The sequence below is a fragment of the Gastrolobium bilobum genome, unplaced genomic scaffold (assembly GCF_033153095.1).
Source record: "Gastrolobium bilobum isolate Gb01-03AN ecotype WA unplaced genomic scaffold, APGP_CSIRO_Gbil_v1 utg1554, whole genome shotgun sequence".
In the NCBI taxonomy this organism is placed as follows: Eukaryota; Viridiplantae; Streptophyta; class Magnoliopsida; order Fabales; family Fabaceae; genus Gastrolobium; species Gastrolobium bilobum.
In genome coordinates this window covers 109012-111479 of record NW_026895594.1, presented here as the reverse complement: position 1 = coordinate 111479, position 2468 = coordinate 109012, and the positions used below count along the sequence as shown (strand labels likewise).

General features: G+C 49.1%; 1 protein-coding gene across 1 annotated transcript; it reads right to left on the bottom strand.

Annotated features, from left to right (window-relative positions):
• Positions 1-395: 395 nt before the first annotated feature.
• LOC133318492 (uncharacterized) lies at positions 396-1688 on the bottom strand. The gene has a single exon (XM_061520495.1). The coding sequence runs from the start codon at positions 1686-1688 to the stop codon at positions 396-398; it is 1293 nt and encodes a 430-aa protein (XP_061376479.1).
• Positions 1689-2468: the final 780 nt, after the last annotated feature.

The following is a 2468-nucleotide window of genomic DNA, read 5'->3' as shown; positions in this document are numbered from 1 at the left end:
AAGAATTATGTCTGCCGAGCTTCCGTGGTCAATGAAGATTCTTTTAACTCGGCAGTTGACTAGCACTCCAGTGATCACCAATCCGTCAGTGTGTCCAGGTACGACCATTGCTAGTTCCTCCTGAGTGAAGAACAGTCTTGGGGGGGCTGGATTGTTGGCTTTCCCTTTGAAGGTCGGCCTGTCTCTTACGGACATGTCTTCAGGTACTTTCTTCTGGCGTTGGCCGAGTGTCCTCCCCTGCCTAGAGCTCCACTTATCACGTTGCATTCGAATTCGGCTTCGGGAAAGGCCTCGTCCTTATCATCGACCTCTTTGCCTTTGGAAGGTCGATCTTGTCTTTGATCCTTTCTATCCTCTCTCTTCGGGCTTCGACTTCTGCTTCGGCTTCTTTGCCTTCACTTATTATTTTTCTTTCCCTGTGTTCGGATGATATATTGCTTCAACTTTCCCTCTCTAACGTGCTTTTCAATAGCATCTCGAAGGTCCCAGCAGTCATCCGTGATGTGACCGTTTTGATCATGGAAAGCGCAGTATTTGTTTCTGTCCAGCCCGCTCTTGGCTTTGAGTGGTCGAGGTCTCTCGACGTTGTGCATCTCGGTCTGGGCCACCTCTTTCCATATCCTGGATCTGGACATGTTCAGGGGTGTGTAATCGTCATACTTCCTTCTTGGAGATCGATCGTCCGACCTCTTATCGTGAGAATCCTTCCCGTTTTTGGATCCTTTCTGGTCCCGGTCTTTGTTATTTTTCTTACTCGGGCTCCGACGTGTCAGACTTCGTCCTCGAGACTCAACGTAGACCTTTTGCATATCTTCCACATCAATGTATTTATCCGACCTTCGTCGGAACTCCTCCAGATCATTCACGGGGTTCTTATAGATTGATCTCGAAAGTGGAGAGTCACCATCTAATCCTGAGATGATTAAGTCAAGATGCACCGCTTCAGTTAAACCTCGAACCTTGAGGGCGGCATCCTTGAACCGGTCGAGGTACTTCTTTAGCGATTCATTCTCTTTATGCCGAATTCTTCTCAGAGCGTAGGCCGGCATTGGATGCACCTTGCTTGTTGCAAAGTTCAGTCGAAAAGTCCAGGCTAGGTCCTCAAACGAGTCGATTGAGTTCCTGGGGAGCCTGGTTATCCAGGTCATCGCCTGACCAGTCAATGTTGTCGCAAAGATTCTGGCCTTAATAGGTCCAGTGATCCCGTTGAACAACATCTCAGTCTTGAAAGCCGCTAAATGGGCTTCTGGGTCCTGACTTCCGTCATACGGAGGTATCCTGGTGCTCTTGAATCTCGGAGGTATAGCCAGGTTCATGAGCCTCTCAGTGAATGGACTATCATTAGCCTCCTCATCATCTAGGTAGTTCTCGTCATGGTTGTCGTTCGGGCCTCCACCATTCCGGTCGTTGCCGAAGTTAGGGTTCTGCACATTCTGTGTGTGTCCTTCAACTGTGGCCGCGTTCTGACGTCGTGGACCACCATCAACAGCACAACCATTTCTTCCAGGTTGGCCTTCAGCATTTTGATGTTGGAGGTCTTCAGCATTCTGATGTTGGACGCCTTCAGCATTCTGTTGTTGGACGCCTTCAGCATTCTGATGCCGAGATCCGTCGTTTGCGACCTGACCGGTTCCTCTGGGTTGGCCTTCCACGTTGCGATTTCTCAGTTCGGCCTCGAATGTCGCCATTCTTTGGGCATCTAGTCGCTGTTAGGTCAGGAATCTATTCTCTATCTCTTGCAGCCTTTGAAGGATTGCATTCATAGCCATCGAGGTCACGTCTCGCGGTGGCTCACTGTGTGGAGGTGGGTGAACTGAGGCCACTGTCGTATTGAGCTGGGTTCTGGGGGTCAGTCCCTGAGTGCCGACCTCGCCGACCTGCACCTCTACCAGCACCGGGTTCGCGTCCAATTAGAGTTGTTCCAATGTAGATTGGTGTTGAGGCATGCCATAAGGCTGAGACTGAGATTGATGCGGCAGCATTTGGGCAGTGCTAGACGTCGAACGAGTGTTTGTCATCGTGGAATGGGGGTCGAAATTTATCGTTTCCCACAGACGGCGCCAATGTTAGGTCCTGGATAAACCGTATTGCTATACCGGATGGTATGGGCTCAGAGATAATGTATATCAACTGTATAGTAGGCTTATAGCCGAGGTCCCAATCACTGCGCATAAGCAATAGGCTTATAGCCAAAGGGTGGGTGTGTGCACAGTGTGGGCAGTATTAGTAAATAGGTTGAATGTGTTTACCTGGGGTCTTTAAGCTCTTATTTATAGGATTACCTTCCTAGGCTTGGACCTTTTGAGCTCCCCCAGTTGCGATAGGATTCAACTCCCTTTCTGTTGGGATGTGATCCTCATCTTGTGCCCTTTGGATGTTCAGAGTTGTTGAGATGTTGGTGACTCTATATCTGGTTAGATATTCTAGTAGGTAGTTGGGATATGATATTCATATCCATAACAGAAATG

Bases quoted from the DNA above. Each gene is read 5' to 3' on its own strand.
- LOC133318492 (XM_061520495.1), bottom strand. From the start codon at position 1,688: ATGGCGACATTCGAGGCCGAACTGAGAAATCGCAACGTGGAAGGCCAA.